General features: G+C 53.9%; 8 protein-coding genes across 8 annotated transcripts; 6 read left to right on the top strand and 2 right to left on the bottom strand.

Annotated features, from left to right (window-relative positions):
- Nucleotides 1-1,001: 1,001 nt before the first annotated feature.
- Nucleotides 1,002-3,908, top strand: J3D65DRAFT_160992 (NCS1 family nucleobase:cation symporter-1). Its single transcript, XM_066794170.1, has 11 exons — nucleotides 1,002-1,321; nucleotides 1,443-1,467; nucleotides 1,535-1,581; nucleotides 1,649-1,773; nucleotides 1,838-1,960; nucleotides 2,026-2,127; nucleotides 2,189-2,222; nucleotides 2,279-2,362; nucleotides 2,417-2,509; nucleotides 2,561-2,700; nucleotides 2,764-3,908. The coding sequence occupies exons 1-11, from the start codon at nucleotides 1,201-1,203 to the stop codon at nucleotides 3,646-3,648; spliced, it is 1,779 nt and encodes a 592-aa protein (XP_066650246.1). The 5' UTR covers nucleotides 1,002-1,200; the 3' UTR covers nucleotides 3,649-3,908.
- Nucleotides 3,909-3,926: 18 nt separating this feature from the next.
- On the bottom strand, nucleotides 3,927-6,648 carry J3D65DRAFT_641518 (CBS and PB1 domain-containing protein). The gene is made up of 4 exons (XM_066801897.1): nucleotides 6,167-6,648; nucleotides 5,240-6,113; nucleotides 5,098-5,192; nucleotides 3,927-5,047 (listed from the first exon to the last, which is right to left on the bottom strand). The coding sequence occupies exons 1-4, from the start codon at nucleotides 6,335-6,337 to the stop codon at nucleotides 4,199-4,201; spliced, it is 1,989 nt and encodes a 662-aa protein (XP_066650245.1). The 5' UTR covers nucleotides 6,338-6,648; the 3' UTR covers nucleotides 3,927-4,198.
- Nucleotides 6,649-6,838: 190 nt separating this feature from the next.
- Nucleotides 6,839-7,867, top strand: J3D65DRAFT_641515 (40S ribosomal protein eS26). The gene is made up of 4 exons (XM_066801896.1): nucleotides 6,839-6,935; nucleotides 6,984-7,111; nucleotides 7,218-7,320; nucleotides 7,374-7,867. Exons 1-4 carry the CDS (start codon nucleotides 6,913-6,915, stop codon nucleotides 7,492-7,494), a joined length of 375 nt encoding a protein of 124 aa, XP_066650244.1. The 5' UTR covers nucleotides 6,839-6,912; the 3' UTR covers nucleotides 7,495-7,867.
- Nucleotides 7,868-8,371: 504 nt separating this feature from the next.
- On the top strand, nucleotides 8,372-10,156 carry J3D65DRAFT_597663 (uncharacterized protein). Its single transcript, XM_066797847.1, has 2 exons — nucleotides 8,372-9,611; nucleotides 9,743-10,156. The coding sequence occupies exons 1-2, from the start codon at nucleotides 8,578-8,580 to the stop codon at nucleotides 9,816-9,818; spliced, it is 1,110 nt and encodes a 369-aa protein (XP_066650243.1). The 5' UTR covers nucleotides 8,372-8,577; the 3' UTR covers nucleotides 9,819-10,156.
- Nucleotides 10,152-12,067, bottom strand: J3D65DRAFT_681397 (uncharacterized protein). The gene is made up of 3 exons (XM_066803733.1): nucleotides 11,482-12,067; nucleotides 10,678-11,431; nucleotides 10,152-10,613 (listed from the first exon to the last, which is right to left on the bottom strand). The coding sequence occupies exons 1-3, from the start codon at nucleotides 12,016-12,018 to the stop codon at nucleotides 10,360-10,362; spliced, it is 1,545 nt and encodes a 514-aa protein (XP_066650242.1). The 5' UTR covers nucleotides 12,019-12,067; the 3' UTR covers nucleotides 10,152-10,359.
- Nucleotides 12,068-12,697: 630 nt separating this feature from the next.
- On the top strand, nucleotides 12,698-14,198 carry J3D65DRAFT_688545 (nuclear pore complex assembly-domain-containing protein; the record flags this gene model as incomplete). Its single annotated transcript, XM_066803868.1, is given in 3 exon segments — nucleotides 12,698-12,878; nucleotides 12,898-13,133; nucleotides 13,188-14,198. 3 exon segments carry the CDS (start codon nucleotides 12,698-12,700, stop codon nucleotides 13,770-13,772), a joined length of 1,002 nt encoding a protein of 333 aa, XP_066650241.1. The 3' UTR covers nucleotides 13,773-14,198.
- Nucleotides 14,000-16,103, top strand: J3D65DRAFT_160896 (uncharacterized protein). The gene is made up of 4 exons (XM_066794169.1): nucleotides 14,000-14,217; nucleotides 14,277-15,498; nucleotides 15,546-16,001; nucleotides 16,059-16,103. The coding sequence occupies exons 2-3, from the start codon at nucleotides 14,441-14,443 to the stop codon at nucleotides 15,862-15,864; spliced, it is 1,377 nt and encodes a 458-aa protein (XP_066650240.1). The 5' UTR covers nucleotides 14,000-14,217; nucleotides 14,277-14,440; the 3' UTR covers nucleotides 15,865-16,001; nucleotides 16,059-16,103.
- A 1,090-nt stretch (nucleotides 16,104-17,193) lies between these two features.
- Nucleotides 17,194-18,173, top strand: J3D65DRAFT_662783 (uncharacterized protein; the record flags this gene model as incomplete). The annotated part of the gene is made up of 2 exons (XM_066802641.1): nucleotides 17,194-17,355; nucleotides 17,409-18,173. 2 exons carry the CDS (start codon nucleotides 17,194-17,196, stop codon nucleotides 18,171-18,173), a joined length of 927 nt encoding a protein of 308 aa, XP_066650239.1.
- Nucleotides 18,174-18,928: the final 755 nt, after the last annotated feature.

The following is an 18,928-nucleotide window of genomic DNA, read 5'->3' as shown; positions in this document are numbered from 1 at the left end:
TCCGGCCCAAAGATACCGATGCAATTGACATTGTATCCGAGACGATATAACAGCGTGTGGAGCGAGACATGTTTGCCCTCTTTTCCAACAGCCGCCTTATACCGCTCGATCTCTCCGAAGCCGATTCTTCTGACTGAGTCAAGGAGGCTGCTCAACTTGGACTTTGCCAGCTCCCTGTGGACTGTGGAGTCGGCGTTTCTCACGGTCTTCTTGTACCTGCTGTCCGTCGTCGGAATTTCCCACCCCGCAAAATGGAACCAGTCAAAGCCGGCGCGGTGGTCGGTCTCCTGAATCGCGGACCGGCTGAAGACGTGTTTGATCGCAGCGTGTTTACACAACCAGTAGTTGCGATTTTCTGTTACGTGTTAGAACCTACAATCCGAAGCGCATGACCATGGTGGCGGCGGCGAACTCGACCAAGGATCCTCAAGCCACAGGTATTTTCCTTCACCAGCTTCCCGACTGAACTTGATGTGCGAAGAGCAGTACTTTCGCCATGTATCGACTTTGCGGAGCCAGCCCGGAAGGCGAGCAAGCCCGTAGATTAAGATTGATGTCACGAACAGGCCCACCAGTTTCGGCGTGAGCGCAGCGATGTAGCGAGTCGACGTTGCTTCCATGTTGCCAACCAGGCCCAAGAAAACAATGAAGCTTTTGGTGTTTCCATCTCGGTCGCTCGAAGGCTTCGGTATTTATCTTTGCCAGTAGAAAGGTGGTGCAGAAGTGGTGTACGCACGCCAACCAAATGCTCAAAGTACGATAGAAACCGCTGATACGAAGCTATCAAGTATGCAATGGCATTGCCGATTGGTCTCTTAAGCAGGGTCCTACACCTACCAGACTTCCACCCCGCCATAGCCGCTCGACCCTGGATTTAGGATGATATCCCAAGTGCCAAGCTCATCAAGCACCCCTCAATCCGTGTCGCTATTTGATAAGATATCCACAGCAGGCGGGAGCCATTCCGAGTAATCCAATTGGACCCGAGCCGCAGCCATCCCCAGGTTTAAGCATTCGCTCTCCAGGATCACCCCTTCCCCACGAAAACCATCCCTCCGGGCAGTCCTATCGACCGTATCTCCTCATGGAATTCACATATGCCCAATGTAGTTAGATAAGAGACGCCGTCGTTCACTAGACATCTCTTCACTGCCCCGTTGTTTCTTTTTTCCTTCACTGCTCTATGATTCTGTCGTCGTCATGGCTTCCTTCTCATCTTCAGCGAGCTGGGATGGCTCGAAATTGAGGCAAACGCTCAAGAGAATGGAGGTGCAGCCTCCGACGAGTGGCACCTTCAAAGTGGACCAATGGATCAATCCAGGTGCGTCGAATTCTTCCTACTTCACCGACAACAAGGCGAGGCTACTGCAGCACGATGGCGACGAATGAGGACTCCAGGAACTTCATGTGCGTCATAGTTGCATGCTGACCGGATCACGCAGACCTCGCGCCGATGGACAAGACGCGGTAAATTCATCTCAGCCACTCCCCTTTGAGGTCGCGTAGCGTTGTGCGGTTCTGACAGCCTCGCCAGACGTACTTGGGGATGGTGGAAGTATTCGGTTTACTGGATGACGGGAGGTGAGTGTGGCCCCGCAGGCTTTGACGAAAGTCTATTTGCGCCGCCGTTTGCTAAATTGTGCTACAGGTTTCGCCATTTACAACTACGCGACTGGCTCTGCCCTCATTGCGTACGGTCTGAGTGCGAGGCAATGCCTCACAGCTGGTCTCGTCTCTCCCATTGTGTTGGCAATGATGTGTGTCCTGTGTGGTGTAAGTGGCACCTCACGTTCGCGGAGATCGAGTGACATGAAGGAATGTTGACCGACGGGTGCAGTGGCCCGGCGGAGCCCATCACATCACTTTTACGGTTACGAGTCGGCTAGCCTGGGGCATGAGAGGCAGTTGGTTCGCCGTATTCTTCCGTGTCATGCCAGGATTGATTTGGGATGGCATTGAGGTTGGTTACAGTTGCCTTTAATTTTCTCCCTTCGTAGGGATGAAGATACTGACGATACTTCGTAGGCTTTTTGGGGTGGTCAAGCGGTTGCTACCATGATTGGGACCTGGTCTCTCACGTGGGCCGAATGGGACTATCCCCTTGCGAACGGCACTTTGCAGCTCAAGGTTTATCTTCCCCAGGATCACAATCACTTGCCTTGGCTGATTTGATACGTCTCGATTCTAGGATTTCATCGGCTTCATGCTCTACTACGTTATCTGTAAAGATATTCACCCCATTGTTTCTAGAAGTCTTGGCCTGACCAACTGCGTCCAGTCTTGATTGTCATGTGGCTTCCCCCTGAACGCCTTTACAAGCCCTTCTTGGTCTCCTGCGTCATGTTCGCAATGGTTGTAACCGGTAATTATCAGACCCAGCCCCTGACGACCCTTGAAGCTCTACTGACCTTTAAAGGCATTCTCATCTGGTCCGTCAACACTGCCGGCGGAGGTGGCAAATATTTTGCCCACGACTATGAGCCACCATCACTTTTAGCCGGCTCAGTTGGTGAGTACTTTTCCCCTCATCCGGTAGAACAAAACTGACCCAGCAAACCAGCATGGGCAATGGTATACGGCGCCACGAGCGTGCTCGGAAACTGTGCCGTCATCACCCTCGGCCAGTCTGACTGGTGCCGCTTCTCTAAAGACGGAAACAAAATCCCCATGATCGCGCAGGCCATAGCATGCCCCATATTCGTACGCCCTTCCTCCCTTCCCCAATCTTTGGCAGGAAGGCCAAGTTGACCTAACTTCACACAGATCTATCTCGCTTTCGCCCTCGGCATCGTCTGCACGTCTGCGGCTGCTGATGTCCTCGGCGAAGCCTACTGGCAGCCCTACCTACTGCTCCGAAACATTCAATCGCACTACAACAACTCGCCGCGCTCGCGAGCCGCCGTCTTCTTCGCCAGCGCCGCCTGCGCCTTCGCGCAAGTCACCGTGAACATCATCCTCAACAGCGTCGCGTCAGCCATGGACCTCGCCTCGTACAGCCCGAAATGGCTCAACATCCGGCGCGGAGCGTACCTGATCGCCGCGGTCGGCGTTGCCGTCAACCCATGGGAGCTAACCAGCAGCGCGGCAACCTTCATCGCCGTGCTCTCCGGCTTCGGTACCTTCTACGGGCCACTGTCCGGTATTCTTGTGGCCGACTACTGGGTGGTGCGACGGCGCACGGTCAAGATGCGCGACCTGTACCTCGGCAACGAACAGAGCATATACTGGTACACCAAAGGCTTCAACTGGCGCGCCTTTGCGTCGTTCGTGCTGGCCATCTTCCCCGCCATGCCGGGCTACATCATGGGCTGCGCGGATCTGAACCGCGCGCCCAACGGCTGGATGAAGCTGTCGCGCCTCGGCTTCATCACCGGCTTCTGCATCGCCATGGTCGTCTACCCGGCTTTTAGCTGGATCTTCCCGCCCCCGGGCCTCGGCGAGGGCACCGATCACCACGACGAGGATCAGCTCATCTTGCCTCAGGGCATCTTTCAGGACCGTCCGACTCAGGGCCAGTTTTCGACTCCTGTGGTCGATGGTGAGGTCATTCATGGTGTTGATGGCGTCGTGGATAGGTCGGGCAGTGATGATGGTTCGGCGGCTGGCAAGGGGCCTATTACCAATGAGAAGGTGATGATGCTTCCTTAGAAGGTGGAAAGACTCTGTTGGACGGTTGCTGTTCGAGTGTAGCTGCAGTGTTGATTTTTGCCTGTCAGGGTAAGCGAGACGAGCGGTTGGCAGGTCGGTGTTGGTGGTGTGGCTCAGTAAAGAGGCTGTTTGATACCGCAAGGGTACGGAAGATAAACGGTCCCTACCTCTCTTCTTCTCTAATCCTTCACTTTTACTGTTTTACAACTTTTCACTTGACGAACCTAGTAGCACGATACCTATGACACGCAGGACAAGAGCAGCCCTTTGTGGTTTGGAGCCAGGTAAAATTAGAATTGTGTACCTCATCTCTCGCTATGCTTGAATCTCGTTCAACGCGCAGATGAATTGAAAACCTCTGATTCGCTCGTCCGCCTCTCTTCTCGCTCGCTCGCTGCCGCATCCCATCGCTACGCTACACTACAATACTAAATACATTCAAGCCAACCAATGCGCCTCCAGATAACGGCCGTATCCCATGCAGACAGCCTTCACCATGATATCGTCACTTAAAAAGAATCACGCTACCCATCCATGCTCGAAGAGCAAATTATTTGCCACTGGCGCGGCCAAGCGCAAAAACGCCAACAATCACCACCGCAAGCGTCACGATGGCGCCAGGTAGGAGCAGCTCGTTGGGCACGCCGGCAATGATAGGTTCTTGTGCAGCCTGCTGGGTCTTCTTGCGCCTGGGCTTCTCCATCTCCTCGTCGCTGTCCTCATACGACACGCTTCTCCGTTCTCTCAGAACGGACTCGGGCGGCGTGTTGATCTTGGGAACGTCGGGCTGTGGGTTGGTGGTTGCGGGGATGGGCGGGTGTTCGGGATCGTGGACGAAGAGGTCGACCTTGTCCCGGTGGCTGAGATGAGCAAGGCTGACAGCCTCGATCAGGTCTCGAACTGTAGTGATGGACACGGTGTCGCCCTCGTTATCAAGGTAGCTGAGAGCAAAGCCGGAGGGACTCAGGTGGCCGTCTTCAACAGTAGGCGCTCCGCCAACTGCTTCAACTTCGCTGCCGAGCTTGTCGACAACGTGAGAAATAAATTCCTCGATGCCCGCTGACGGAACAACCTGCAGGCGGTGGGTGCGTCCGCTGGGAGCCTTGAACTTGAAAGCAAAAGGGATGTCCTCCAGGGTCATCGCAGCCGACGGCGCTACGGCCGAAGCCTCGGGGCTTTCAGCACCAACATGCGAGGCAGATTCATGGGGCATGACGCTTTCTCCACGCTCGAGGTTACGGCCGACGTCCGGAGACACAACGTGGGATCTTGAAATGTCGGTGCGGGGATGGTGGCTGCCACCTTCGCCCGACATCATTGACTCGGTTTCGGCGTCCAGCGAAAGCCAAAATTTGTTCCACGCAGGACCTTCGTTATCTCCAGTCTGCATGGTGTTGATCTAAAATTTTGTCAGAACCACATCCTGGATCGGATTTTGAGGGGTTTTACCTGGTCCAACGTGGCATATGTTAGCCTGAGCACGTCCACCATGCCGACAATCTCGCCAGCCTCGCTCATGACGGGCAGGTTGAGGTAATGGCCGTCTAGGAAGGGTTAGTCGGTGTCATTTATAAAGATCCGAATCACTTGCCATGCATCTTGCGAAGAGCAGCTTGAATGCTCATGTCAATGGGAGCAAAGTCGGGGTGGGGCGTCATCACACGGACCACGCTGCAGGTAGAGGGGTCAAGACCAGCAGCAATGACACGAAGAACAACATCCTTGCTGGTAAAGATGCCAGTGATGGAGCCGTTGTCCTGCACCAGCAACGCGGTCGTGTGGTTCTCCCTCATAAGCTGGGCGGCTTCCTTGACCGAGGTCCTCACAGAGACGGTCGTCGGGGGCAGGCCCGACAAGACCGACTCCAACGTGGGGCCAGACATCTTGGACCTAATAGCCTCGACATACTGAATGACTTGCTGAGGCTGGCTGGATCCCAGCTCAGCTTGTACACCCTCCAAAGCATCGTAGAGCTTTCTGGATGAGCTGTACGCTCGCTCCAGCTTCTCCATAGCTTCGTAGAAGCATTTGGTAATGTCGAGGACACCAGCAATATCGTGGTTCTCGTCCATGACGGGCAAATGGCGGAACCCCTTGCGCACCATAAGATCCAGCGCGTCTGTTGCGCTGGTATCCGTCTTCGCGCAGAGGGGGTTCTTGGTCATGATTTCAGAAATTGTAATGTCCCTAGCTCTGATCCCAGCTCCAACGACACGGAATGCGAGGTCCTTTGCCGTGAAAATACCAGCAATGCGCTCGTCATTGTCGGTAACCAAGACGCAGTCCTCGCGCTTTGCTGCCATGAGCTGGGCGGCCTCTGCAACGGTAATGTGGGGCTTGATCTGGAGCGCGGAGCTGGGCTTGAGGGCAAGGACGGTTCCAGGGGGAGCTTTGCGCGAGGGACGGACGCGTCCCTGGGGGTTGCGCTTCTTGTTCAAGTCGAGCTCGATTTTCTTGCGGATTGCCTTGGCCGGGCGTCAGTGAGAGGCCAATTGTACATGCTCGAAAGCAAACGTACCTCGTCGCGCTTCGACTGTTTGGCGCGGCTGGCGCTCAAGCTGGCACTTCCAGCAGGGCTGCCGACTTCACTATGGTTGTCCGCAGGCCTAGGAATGCCCGAGGCACCGTTGAAGGTGGGGAGATTTCCTCTCGGCTTCTGGTTGGAGCGATAGGTACCGGCAGCAGACATGATGACGACCGTCCACTGTGGTCAGTGAAGTGAAGTTTGGGGTCGAATGCGGCCTATCGGAGACCAGTCAAACGTGTATCCTAGCCAAGAAGAGGGCGAGGCGAAGTTGGGCTGGATCGGAAGGTTGCCAGGTGGGACAGGATTTTGCGCAAGAGGCTAGTAAAATGCGCTCTGTGACTGGCGGAGGTGGAGGAGACGGTTGATGGCAGCGCTGGAAGCCAGAGAACGCGGCAAAAGAATCAACAAGCGGGAGTGCAGGGAGTGGTGGTGTTACGGGACGGCAAGACGGCGCACAGCAACTTGGACTTCCTTGGCTGGGATCACAGAGAGACGGGACTTCAAGATCCCTGATGATCACATGGGAGGGCGCCCTGGGCTGTCGTCCGCCGCGCTTGCCCCGATTGGGCCTGACGAGAGAAGCTCGGATTAGAGTCGCCCCGCCCCGACGACCGGAGCTCGGGCCACGCACAAGCGAAACACACAATCGCCGTCGCGACTCCCGCCCGGCCTCTGCTCTACCAACGACGACATCCCACCTGAATCTCTGAGCTTCTCCCCCAGCAGATTCAGTCAAAATGGTCAAGAAGAGGGCTAACAAGTGCGTCTCCCCTCGTTCCCTTTGCGCTCGGTAACTAACACTTCGCAGCGGTCGCAACAAGAAGGGCCGCGGCCACGTCAAGCCCATCCGCTGCTCCAACTGCTCGCGATGCACCCCCAAGGACAAGGCGATCAAGAGATTCACCATCCGCAACATGGTCGAGTCCGCCGCCATCCGTACGTACCCCGCGCACACTACAATTGGAGGGGCCGCCTTTTTGGTGGCAGGAGATTGAGAAGAACCTTGGCGGGAGAACGGAACGCTGATTCCTGTTTGTAATAGGTGATATCTCGGATGCTTCTGTCTTCCCCGAGTACACCGTCCCCAAGATGTACCTCAAGCTCCAGTACTGCGTCTCGTGCGCTATCCACGGCAAAATTGTCCGGTACGTATCCATTGCCCTTGGTTGCAAGCCCGCTCCAGGCTGACGCTGTTCAGTGTCCGTTCCCGCGAGGGCCGCCGCAACCGCGCTCCCCCGCCCAGGATTCGGTACAACAAGGACGGCAAGAAGATCAACCCCCAGCAGGCCGCCAAGGTCTCTGCTGGCGCTGGCGCTTAAGCGCGCTCCGGATTCGAATTTGTGAATTAGGGGATTTCATTCCGGCAGGGGTTGAGGTTCTGAACAGGCTCGATTATGGCTTGATTCCTGAAAAAATGGGACCACTTTACGAAGTCATGGTGTTCAAGGACCGGGTCAAGGATCTACTCAGTAGCATCAAAAACGACGATTTTGGCGCGGTTGAAATGCCCGCCTCCAGCAGCCACTCTTTCCGGCATTCCCACGTGAACCCTGCCATTTGATTGAGGCTCGTTACTGATTCTTTATGCCAACCACAGCATACACAATTGATGTCAACAAGGATTCAGCCACGCACGAAAGCAAGGCGTTCAGACGTCCTCCGTATGGCCAGCACACCGAGGAGAGCAAGGCGATAGTGACCGGAAATGGCCGCCTGGCTCCTTTGACTCCTTCAAGGCGATCGAGCATTTTTCACCACTCATCTACCGCCGCGTTCTGTCATTCCTGCCAGGGCATATTCTAGGGCCACCAATGTCTTTACGATTGCGCATCTAGCAGTTTCACATGGGCAACGCTGTCTACGGAGATGCTTCCAAGCACGAAGTCTCAAAGTCTCATTGTCATGTCTCTGCCTGGAACTTTTCAAATCAATTTCACTACAATCCGCGTGTACGGCTGGAGAACACTCACCACGCAGGAACCTCTGAACACCCTAGAAATTGCCGTTCGCCTCAACATCTGGTGACTGCCGACCAACTTCGACCTCCAAACCTCGATTACGGCTGATTCGAGCCACTGTCCTCCATAAAGTCTTTGCTCTATCCTCGAACCAATCCTTAACGGCCGCCCGACATGTACCGAAGTCGATATGCTCCCGGAAATGATTCCACCGAGTCGGACGAAGCGTTTGCCAGGTCTCTTCATGAGGCCGAGCTCCGTGGCATTGATCTCCCTTCTTGGTCACGCCAGAGGCTCCTCCCCCACCACGAAGTCTTACGACGATTCGCGGAAAGGGGTAGACGCATTGGCGAACCGTCAAGTCTTGGGGGACCTCGAACAGCCCCGAATCTAGCACCAGGATCGTTAGGACATATACATGATCCTACAAACTCTCTTGCCTGGATGTGGGACCATGTGTTGCGCCTCAGAGCAGAGCAAGAGCTACAAGTCGCCGCCGACGCAGCCAGGGCACACCGTGAGGCTCAATCGGCGCGGGACGCACATTTAGCAGCACTCTACGACACTCTCGAGAGGGTGAGAGAAGCGCAAATAGCCGATGACCGTGCTATCGCTGAGGCCCTGGAAGAAGACACCTCGCTCGACGAAGATAGCGCCGGTGAAGTCAGTTTCGACGAAGACGATGTCGACGAAGACAATGTCGACGAAGACAGCGGGCCCGAATTTCTCCCCCCACCACCCTTCGACTCCAACTGGAATTCAGGCACACGTCGCAACGGAACACTCTCCAGCGGTGTATTATTCTCCGGCGACCGCCTCTCCACAGGGTACATCAATGGGGTACCCAGGTCCTTCAGCACTCAAAGGCAAACATCAACCCGACAACAACCTCCCGCTCCCCCTCCAACCTTCGACTGCGCCGTCTGCTTCAACTCTTACCCAGCCAGCGGCATGACACGTCTGCCCTGCGACCACCACTACTGCCCCAAATGCCTCTCCACGCTCATCGACGGCGCCATCACCGCAAGCATCTCGCGGCTCAACCCGCAACCCTTCCCACCATCATGCTGCCCAGGCCACCCCATCCCATACAGATCAGTCATTCACTTCCTCACCGCGCAAACAAGATCAAACCTCACCCGCCACGAGGCGCTTCTCTCGACGCCCATCGAAGAGCGCATCTGGTGCGCACAACCAGACTGCGGCCACTTCATCCCGCCGTCCAACCGCGCCAACACCAGCAGAAACAACGGCAACCGACCCGCAAACGCGGATCTGGTGCGCTGCCGCACCTGCCAGCAGCACACATGCGTGCAGTGCAAGCGGCTGGACCTGGACCACATGGGCGGCGCAGGCGGCGTGTGTCCCGAAGACACCGACGTCAAGGCGCTGCTGGCGACGGCGCAGCAGCGCGGGTGGCAGCAGTGCTTCCGCTGCAGGAGCATGGTCGAAAAGACGGATGGCTGCAATCATATGACGTATGTCTCATTTCCCTTCCCCCTTTTAAATACGCTCGTACCCGACCCCTGATTTTCATATCTCTCCTTTTGATCGTTCATGGTGTATTGCGCGTGGATGGTACGTGATTGGATTGGCTAATAAAAGGCAGATGCACCTGCGGCGCTCAGTTCTGCTACGTCTGCGGCACACGCTGGCAGGGGCGGCGCTGTGACCACGGATTTTAGCCAGAGGGCTAGCACCTACACTGTGCGCTTCTGCAAAGATGACAGGATCCCCCGTTTGTCGAATTTTCCTGCGAGCAGTAAAGAGAACAGGCTGGCAAGTACTTAGAAGCGAGGAGTCCAACAAGACGAATTGGGTAGAGGAGGAGGGGTTGCGTTGCGGTGCGTTTGTGCTGTCGGCTCTTGCTTTCCACCCTTTCTCTCGGTTTGCCTTGCTGTCTGTTTATTCAAGCTCTGTTTTAGCGTCAATGTGAACATGATCTACAGTAAGCAAGGAGTCTTCCACAGCCATGTCGTTGCCTATGTCGAAGTGGATGTTGAGTCAGGAGGAAATGAGTCGGTTTTACATTGTTTCCATGTTTGCATGATCTCATGATGTTGATACAGGTAACACAGTTAGCCAGTGAAGCTAATAAATTGTTCCCAACCGCACTGCAATATACGGAAATAAAAACGAGGAAAAGATGTTGACAAGTCCAGGAGAAAAAACCAGGAGCAACACATTTTCCAACGCCCTCAACACCACAAGACATACAACAACACACTAAAAGCCATCTCCCTCCACCCACTGCCTGCCCACCTCCAACGCCCTAAAGTAGGGCGACATGCCCCTCAAAAACGCCATATCCAGCTCATCCTTGACCTCCTGCGTCGCCGTCCGCAAATGCGCGTCATAATCAATCGGATACGTCGCATTCCCGCCCTCCTCCAACATCTGTTGGCGAGCCAGATCCGCCAAACTCGCAACGACGGCCTTCTTCTGGAAGAAGTAGTTGTATTCCTTTTCGCCTCCGAAGCCTGTTTTGTGTTAGTGTCGTCAATTCTAACCATGTCTCCTCGCTAGTTTGGGGAGGGTAATTACATAGACCGTAGTTCTCGCAGTAGCAGGCATGTTCTTCGGGGCAGAACTGCGGCACGCCGGCCCAAATGTACTGGTAGATGTACTCCCAAACGCGGCCCGAGACGCGGTTTTCCAGCGTCGTGTACATGAGCCACTTGCGGAAATGCTTGTACTGCGCGCGCGGCAGAGCGCGAATGCGCTCGCGCGACACGGCAAACTGCGCGCAGCAAGGCTGAGACAGTACCTCGGGGACAGGCTCGTGGGGCAGGATCTCCATCCACGCGTCCGCGAAGATGGATTCCTCCGGGACGTCCCACACGCTGTGGTTTTTGGCAAACGGGAAGAGGTGGTCCGGGCAGGATGGGTAGCGATGGCAGCGCAGATTGACGTAGCCGTCGCGTACGACTTTGCGGAGGTTGAGGTGGGTGAGCATGGCTGCGCTGCTCATTTCGAGCAGCTCGTTGTTGTGCCAGGCGAATTCATGAGCGTGCATGAAGATGGAGACGTCGGGAAGATGGTCGTAGAAATCGATTATGTAGGTCAGGTAGGCCATGACTTCGTTGCCCTTGTTGGACGGGAGAATATAGGGCTTCACAGGCTTGTCGACGGTGTAGACGGCCTTTTGGAGCAGGTTGTCGTCGCCAAAAGTCTGGTCAAGCCAGCTAATGTCTTCTTTGGTCGTGCGTGGGATGACGACAGACTTGGTGTAGTTGTGGCCCGGGGGCTTGACAGGGCCTGGACCAAATGAAAGTTCGGATATGAGTGCGAATTGAGACTGTTACTTGTCAGCAACATGGCCAGTCTTCAAGAATTGGAGTTCCTGACTGATTTCGGAGTTGAAGCCTCAGCTGTAGAGCTTGTGACTTCACTCGAGCTGCTTGTCGTCTCTTCAGTGCTAGAGGTGCTAGTCTCTTCAACGCTCGATGTGCTGGTCTCTTCAGCATCAAAGGCAGTACTGCTGGTTTCAAATGACGTCGTCTCTGTCATTTCCCAGGGCATGCTTGTAGACATATCCGCGGCACTGAATCCCATGTCACTGGCGGTCTCTGTCTCCATGGAAGCTACCATGTCATCCTCAAGTGTGCTCTGCGCAGTGGCCTCCGCTGTGCTGGTTGCTTCGATGGCCATAATGTCTTCCAGAGCGGTGGCTGACGTGGAAAGAATTGATGACACTTCTGACTCGATGGCAACGTTCTCTTCCTGGCCAGCCTCCAATTTCTGGTACAGAGCATCTGAGGCTCCGTACTCTCCAGCTCTTCGACCGTGAACATCGTAGAGAATTCGATACCAAAGCAAAACGAGAACGAGAATCAGCGCAACGAGCGCAACGATTTCCTTGGTGTGAGTCCTTGATCGAAGCATGATGAGACAAACCTGGCGTCAAACACAGAGCGGTCTGGTTTCTGCGCGCGGGGCAGCACAAGGAAATGATGAAGTGGTAAAATTCTCAACGCGTTCAAGTGATTGTCAAAAGGACCGGAATGTGCGGAATTTCGTATTGCCACATGGTTCGAGGCAAGGGTTTTCAGGAGTATGCAGATGAGATCACGATACTCTAAGCCTACCTGCATCCCTACGGAGCAGGCTGAGTGCTTGCAACTGCTTCTTCCTTTCTGAAGCAGCGTCTGAAGAAAATTGTCGCGTCAAAGGTAACTTGGCCGTGTCAAATTGATGCGAGGGAAAAGAAAGAAGCCATTGGCAGTCAAGGGCGCAGCATTCCTGGTTCTCGGCAACCCTGGAGACGAATCCAGGGACTTCGTCTTTTGTTCAAATCCACGGGCAAGGCGAAGTAAGCAGCTCCATTGCAGAGGGACGCGTTTTTTGTGAGAGGCCAGAGTCTCGGCCCAGTGAAGAGAAGATCAATGCGGATTCCGGCAAGTCGACATGCTCTGACATTCTGATGACGAGATATGGAAAAGTGGCATGGGAAAGGAAGCCGGAGCAGTGGTGTCGTGGACGGGCCGTGACATAATCCAACTTGACTCGCGCGCCAAACACCACACTGCGCGCGCATCCTCAACCTTAGCAACACGCGCCCGCCATGCTCGACATATACGAATTTTCTGCTGTTTTCCCCAGCGGAACTGAGATATACAGCCAGAATGTCCAACACACCATCCGCTCCAACCGTCGCACGCTAGGCGGCTCTCTGTTCTTCGACAAGCTTCTCGCGCAACTTCACGTCAAGAGTGTGTCCGAGAGCAGACCCCCAAGCGCAAATCGTCACTGACTGTCCCATAGGTGGCTACCTGTATCCTCCCTCCAAAGATGGAAACCTGGAGGAGCTTCATGACAAGATCGTCAGCGCCGAAATCGCGGACCACTACAAGCAGTCGCTGCTATACTACCTCTTGAAGGACTGCACCGCTCTGGACGACGAGGAAGCTGCCGAGACGTTTGCAAAGAAGAGTCACCTGTCGCACAAATACTGGATCGTCATTCAAGGGCTTTGGAATTTGGACCACCTACAATTCGAGGTATGGAACCCTGGCCTTTCGCATGCAGAGACAGGACATTGACAAAAGGAACAGGCGGCGCTGGAATATCTTACGCACCCTTCCCTCCTTCCTGCTTTCCCAGAAGACATCCTCCGTGTCCTCATCGACCATGGCAAGCTCGCAAACAAGCATCTTCCTCTCGCGTACTACAACGCCGTTCGCCCGCCGCTTACGAACCCCGATCTCCAAAAGTCGTACGTTACATACCTGGCGCACCTCTCGCTCATCCAGGCCTACTTCTTCATCGAAACTCAGCCTGTGCAAGACCACAAGTCGCTCTTCGAGCTACTCATCGACGATGCCCTGCAACACTCGCGCAGCGACGGCTCCTCCAACGTTGTAGATGAGCTCATCAACCTGCCCCTCACGGCAGAGCAAGAGGCATGGTTCGAGGAATACCTTCTTGAGGGCAAGGGCAGGACGTACCACGCTGCCCGTGATACTGTTGTGGCGCGGAGGTTAGCCTTGGGCAAGTATGCCGAGGCCATTGAGGCTGGCCAGCAGTTGAGCGGCAGGCGCTTCAACGACATCAATTGGGATGGGATCAAGGACATGGTGGCAACGAGCTTAGGCTCGAGGGTTGAGGTAGACTCGGTTTTCAACGTTGCCGAGATATGACGGCAGGGAAAATGATACCAGTGGGAATATGGCATAGCGAATGGCGTTTTGGTGGGCAGTTTAGAAGTGGAATATCTCCTAAGCTTCGTAATTTTTCTTCTCGAATGCGCACCGAAGTCTTTCAGTACTAAAATTCTGATCATAGACAGATCACAGCACCTCATGTCGCTACACCCCAATGTCCGAACTACGGTAGCTCGATCTCGGCAATTGCAAACACTTACAAGCCTCGGACCTGCCATTCAAAGTCAAGCGCAAGGTAAGGTTTGAGAACAAAAGTAAGCAGGACGCTTAGTCTGCTCGTCCCACGCGGTCGAGCATGGCGTACAGAGGTCTTGTCTTGGCCGCCAAAAGCAAATACTGCCCACAGGGACCTTGCTCGACGGAGTCTGGCTGGGATTTCTATGTTCGGATTCCACTTGATTCCGATATCTAGACTTTACCGGTGAGTCTGTAAAGAACGGGAAGCATATACGGCTGTTACTAAAGTTCGATTGAATTTAGACTCGGTTTTGAACCATACATGCCCTGGTTTCCCGGGCCTTTGGAGTCTGAGTACAAATGGATGCAGGCAGCACCAATACTACCGACATTCGCGCAACAGTCACATCTCTGGAATCTTTTGTTCATGTCTCATTGCCAAACAAAGTCTGGAACAAAAAGACGCTATGGTCTCGGCGACATTCAATTCCTACCTCCACACCGTCGATGCGGACTCAGCGGCCTTGATGCTGCAGTTGCAGCTGGAAGACATCAACTCTCTTTTCAATGCGTCGAAGGGTAAAACTCGCGTTGGAGAAGTCAGCGACCAAGAAGTTGCTCTTCAATTGTGCCAGGAGGATATAGAAGCTAGCATGGGGATTTTACAAGACAGACAAATGTCGCAGAGCATCATCCATGCTCAGCAGACTGATCGCCATATCCTCTCCGAGCTGGCTGGACAGGAGGAACTTGCAGCGAACGATCGCAACCTGGCATATCAAGTAGACGGCCGTCGACCCGCGCCACAGCCCTCCGATTCCCGCCCAAGCCAGGACGAGCCTGTGGACGAAGAACTCTTGGCCAAGTTGCTGGAGCTGCACGTCTCAAAGGACTATGCCGAGAAATACTTTGCGGAAGATCGAGATTCTGCCATTTCGGTCGACCTAACGCATGATGAAGAAGACGAGACTGAGGTTGGAGAGTCATCCTCCCAAGGCGCAAGAAAACTAGCCTCCAAATCGAGTCGTTCATCCAGTCGAGAGTGTGTGGCCTGCGCGACCAAGAAGTCCTATGACATCGCACGCGCGCCGTGTGGTCACGAGTATTGCGGCGAGTGTCTCGACCATCTCTTCTCGGATTCGACAAAAGATGAGTCGCTGTATCCACCTCGCTGCTGTAGAATCCCGATTCCATTCTCATCCGTGCGTTTCGTGCTCGACGAAAAAGTCGCTGAAGAATTCAAGAGCAAGGTCCCGGAATTGGAAACCAAAGATCGGACCTACTGTTTTGTCCCAACATGCTCGGCCTGGATCCACCCTGATCTGATCAAAAATGACGTGGGCCGTTGTCCAAAGTGCAAGATGGCAACGTGCTCTTTGTGCAAAGGAGAAGCACACGGGCTCGGGGAGTGTCCTAAAGACGAACAGACGTTACAGTTGCTTCGGCTAGCTGAAGAGTTGAACTGGCAACGCTGCTACCGATGCCGCGCGATAATCGAAATCGATACTGGTTGTTACCACATGACGTAAGTGCCGGGATCCCACAAGTTTACTGTCTGGTTGACGCCCTCAGGTGCAAATGTGGCGCGGAGTGGTGCTATGTATGTGGGATGAGGTGGAAAGACTGCACATGCCCGATGTTCGACGAGCACCATCTCTTGCGAAGGGCCGAGAATGTCGTTGCTCGAGGGCAGCAAGCTCAACCTGGCGCAGGCGCCGCAGACGTCTATCAGCGTCTCTTGCGGAACCACGAGTGTACGAACCACCACTGGGTGTACGTGAGAGGGGCCCATCGCTGTGAGCAGTGCAACCACTGGCTTCCCAACTTCATCTTCGAATGTCGCCAGTGCATGGTGCACGCGTGCAAAAGATGTCGGATGAACAGGCTTTAAGCCACTTCACTCGGCTTACCAATTTTGAAGACCCATTCGCTGAGTTCACAAAACATACTCTGTCTATGTGCGTGTGATAAACTCGAAGTGGTGGTTTTCCTTTCCAATCGAAGTGCCCCTTTACAGATGCGTTTGTGGTGAGTGCACATTTGAGTCGCCTGCACGTTCTACTGCTGACCAGGATGCGTGGGAAGGATTTGAGACATGAATATACTTCAGTTCCTGTGGCTGGAAGCAGTGATCCGATTGGAGAGAGAGGCGAGAGTATAATTCCCAAAGTAAGTGATTCGGAATCAGCGATACTTCAATTCGACCCGCCGCGACGAAGTAGCTAAACAAATCAATGACATACCCTATGGCAAGACGGAATAAGAGTTTTATTCAATTAACGCAATGGGAATGCACTAATCCTTGAGGCTCTATGGGTCCGTCAAGAACACCATCACGAAGCGCGCGGTATTCGCAGTGCTCTCAGCTGCGTTTCACAAAGTTGAAAGGCTGGTGTCAGGGTCCTTCCGCGATTCATGTTCCCATGATGGCGAATGATGATAGAGTACGTCAAATCTGGACTTGCCATGATCGTGTCTTTGAGTCAAACTCAATTGAGACTCCGGAGCTCCGCATTGACACGGTTCCACGCTGGGCATTGACGCGTACCCAATCCTCGAGCCCACCTGATTACAACACGACCTCTACATCGCCCTACTATTATCAGCCATTAAATCCACATCTTTCGTGTTTTTGAGGATGGCTACTATGTCTTTATGCCCACAGGTTTAGAGCCTGGACGAGCCTTCAGCTTCATTGATCATTCAACTACAGCTCGAGGATTTTGGAAACATCGTTTTGAATTTCGAAAGGAAAAGGTCGAGCTGGATGTCTTAATAACGAGGAATATGCATGTCAGCTGTGCCAAGAGGAATTGGGCAGATCTTTTAATCTTCCTCACGCTCCTGACTGATCGCTCACTTAACAACACGGGCTTGTTGTAAACTTTTGGCTGGACACCAGATTCGGCAACCCCATAACTTCAAAGCCATTGCAACATTGAGCCAATTCTGAACTTGCGACACATGTCGCCGTGTAGATTGCAGAAAGAGCACAACGGAAACAGAGTCAGGATTAGACAGCGTGTCCGCCCGTATCTTCCTTCCGGAGCAGAGTTCCGTTGGGTGACCGGTTCTGGAATACGCGTCCCATGGTACGGCCACAAACAATGGAAGGCACGCCGGTACTGCCAACGTGGCAACAGACCCAAGCCGGATCCTCCAAACTCAGGAGCTTCGGGCTCACGAGCGACTACAAACGAAACATTCCGTCAGAATCGCAATGGCTTCAACAGCATATCTACCGAATGAAGACGATCAGACAGCAGCTTTGATTCGGAGACTGCAGATTGAAGACATTCAATACATCCACCATGCACCCAATGGTAAAAGCAGAGGGAGGGAGACGGATGAGGAATATTCCCTCAATCTGTACTTGGAAGAGGTTGGTTCTCATTGTCAACATCGGTGCTTGATTGCTAGCTGACGCATGTGTAGCTTTCTGCTGAGGCCAACATTGCCACGGAACGCCGTGATCTTAGTCAAGCCGCGGCGCTGGAAGAGTTGGGCCAGTCTCGCGAGTGTCCAGAGGCCGCCTCCTCCAACGATGGATTTTCGGATATCTCTCAAGCGGATTGGTCCAGCTCAGACCTCGAATTTGCACCTCTTTACTGGAATGGCACATCTGTGCAACCCCATGCTGGCGAGTCGTCTAGTCACTGCGCATCCAGTGCTGTCAACCACAAAGGCAAGTCGTCTTCGATCTATCAGCAATGCACAGCCTGCCTTGAGGACAAAAAGTACTTCGAATGTGCGAGCACTCCTTGTGGCCACTACTACTGTGCAGACTGCATTGAACACCTGTTCCTGGATGCCGTCAAGGATGAGACTCTGTACCCGCCACGCTGTTGCCGCACTGAGATCCCTCTGGATTCGGTGCGCAAGTTTCTGAGTCTGCGGACGGAAAGGGACTTCATAAGGAAAGCCCCAGAATGGGAGACGAAGAATCGGACATACTGTGCGAGGCCAACATGCTCAGCTTGGATTCGACCGCATCTGATTCGGAACGACATAGCGGATTGTCCGTCTTGCCGCTCGCGAACTTGCACGATTTGCAAAGCTGGAGCGCACGGCGACAGGGACTGCCCTCAAGATAAGGAGACACAACAATTGCTGGAAATGGCCCAGGACAACCAATGGCAGCGTTGCAATCAGTGCCGACGTCTGATAAGTCTCGAAAGCGGGTGCTACCACATGACGTGAGTCTCGAGCCCTTTTACTTAATGTCCATGAACACTGAGATGTATTAGCTGCCTCTGCCGCGCTGAGTGGTGCTATTTGTGCAGAGCTGCCTGGAAAACATGCAACTGTCGGGTTGCTGACGAGGAACACATTTGGCAGCCGAACAACGCAGTTGATGTCTTCTTAGCCTTCACCCGAGCTTTAACTAATCTGCAGCAGCAACACTAGGAGTGTCGTCACGACCAATGGTCTCTCATTCGTGGCTCTCATCGCTGCGAGACGTGCAACCACCGGTTGCCGCGCTACATTTTTGAGTGCCAACGGTGCGTGTTGAGAAGCTGCAACAGGTGCCGGAGGAATAGGCTATAATGAGAATGCCACAGCGGTGTAGTTAAGATTCCGAAGTATTAGTTTCAAACTTGTCTCCAAACCTGTTCCTCAACTCATGTCTGTCTTCTGAGACAACAAACTGACAGAAATTTTGAGAAAGAACTCCAAAAACGCCCAATACACCAGCCCGTACTAGCGAAGTCTCAATCTTGCATTTAAATGAATTGATCCAACCATCCAGGCCCAATGATCAATATCAATCCCCTTCAGCGCACAGAGAAGAGAAAGCAGCCACAGCCCTCAAAGCTGATTGCGGCGACACCTGCTGCACATGCGAGTGAAGCAGCAACGGCATTCAAGGACATCCTCAGCAGGCGTGTCGTAACATTCCTCGCACTGGTCAAGACCCCGAACAACTCTCCACACCTTATGTGTGCAGTCATGGT

The sequence above is a fragment of the Phyllosticta citribraziliensis genome (assembly GCF_038025025.1).
Source record: "Phyllosticta citribraziliensis strain CPC 17464 chromosome Unknown J3D65scaffold_15, whole genome shotgun sequence".
Classification (NCBI taxonomy): domain Eukaryota; kingdom Fungi; phylum Ascomycota; class Dothideomycetes; order Botryosphaeriales; family Phyllostictaceae; genus Phyllosticta; species Phyllosticta citribraziliensis.
Note: the sequence above shows the minus strand (reverse complement) of the source record. Positions and strands in the feature narration are given on the sequence as shown.